The sequence below is a fragment of the Aplysia californica genome, unplaced genomic scaffold, assembly GCF_000002075.1.
Source record: "Aplysia californica isolate F4 #8 unplaced genomic scaffold, AplCal3.0 scaffold00188, whole genome shotgun sequence".
Lineage (NCBI taxonomy): Eukaryota > Metazoa > Mollusca > Gastropoda > Aplysiida > Aplysiidae > Aplysia > Aplysia californica.
In genome coordinates, this window is record NW_004797458.1 from 943,035 (window position 1) to 944,351 (window position 1,317).

The 1,317-nt window shown below is 40.7% G+C and overlaps 1 protein-coding gene across 1 annotated transcript in view; it reads left to right on the forward strand.

The window, feature by feature from the left end:
- The window catches only part of LOC101848434 (stabilin-2), a gene marked incomplete at both ends in the record, with an annotated part of 110,080 nt that overhangs the window by 33,730 nt on the left and 75,033 nt on the right, over positions 1 to 1,317 (forward strand). The window contains 1 exon segment of the mRNA XM_013082691.1: positions 1,079 to 1,172. Within this exon segment, the coding sequence (XP_012938145.1) occupies positions 1,079 to 1,172 (94 nt within the window).

Genomic DNA, 1,317 nt, shown 5'->3' on the forward strand with positions numbered 1-1,317 from the left:
ACACACACACACACACACACACACACACACACACACACACACACACACACATACACATACACACGTTTCCAGTCTGATTTGGAAGTATACTCAGGATAGCTATTATCAGACTGGGCTTTGTCCTTCGAATATTTATTCTGATGTTTTTAATCTTGAGTTTTTTTCAAAGCTCTCCATTTTTCAGGAACTGTGCTTTGGAACATGCACACGTATATAAAATCGATTGTTTTCAAACTGGTGTCAAACCGGATCCCTAACCTACTCGTCTGTAGCTCTATGCAAAAGTCACTATTGGTGATTGATCCCATTTGGCTCAGTTCTATCTTAGACGGACGTTAAAGTTGGAGGTCCCGCCTCTTAAATAATCTGACAGTGCTGCAAAGAGAATTAATTTAATGTATTTTTTCGCCTTTGCTTTTCCAGCAGTAAGACGTTGCTTCCCCTACCTTTCTTCATTACAGCAGTCTGTTACTTGCCATTTTGCCTGACTGGGTTGTCTCGGTTCCGAGTCAGACTTCTATGTCCTATTCCCATCGTATGTTAGGTCTCTCCCTTCCAGAATGTATGTAAGACATCGTGGTGAAATCAGGCGCTCTCCAAAATAATACAATCGAAGAAACCGGCATTTTCCCGCCGGTTTGTCAATTTTTGTCTAAATGTTTGGGTTGAATTTATTTTTTTTTTAGCTCAACACATTTAATCTCAAATTAAAACACATATCTGTGTAGATTTAATTGAAAACGTTTATTAAAGGCACATGAAAAGTAGATTGTTCAGTTTCCAAGGACTCTCAATCTATGGAAGTCACCAAATTTTCGCCGTCATTTTCTAGCTAAGTTTATCCGTGAAAGCAGGCGACCCACACATCCTTCAATGGCAAACGTCTCGACTTCTATTCAAGATAGATAGGTTATTTTTTCATCGAAAGCAAGGCAAATGAACAGACTTTGAGATGATACCAATAACTTCACATGCCCGAAAAAATCGACCAGGACCTGATTCCACCTCGTCGCGACCCATATGCTTCTCGAGTGAATAACAGCCTTACGACGATACAATTCAATTTTATTTTCACTAGTTGCCGATGCCTGCCTGGGTACAGAGGTGACGGTGATGAATGCGTAGCCATTAACCCTTGTGCAGATGAGCCCAACGGAGGGTGTGACCCACAGGTTAGTTTTTTTCAGAAGGACAGATTAGATAGATAGATAGATAGATAGATAGACAGATAGATAGACAGACAGACAGACAGACAGACAGACAGACAGACAGACAGACAGACAGACAGACAGACAGACAGACAGATAGATAGATAGA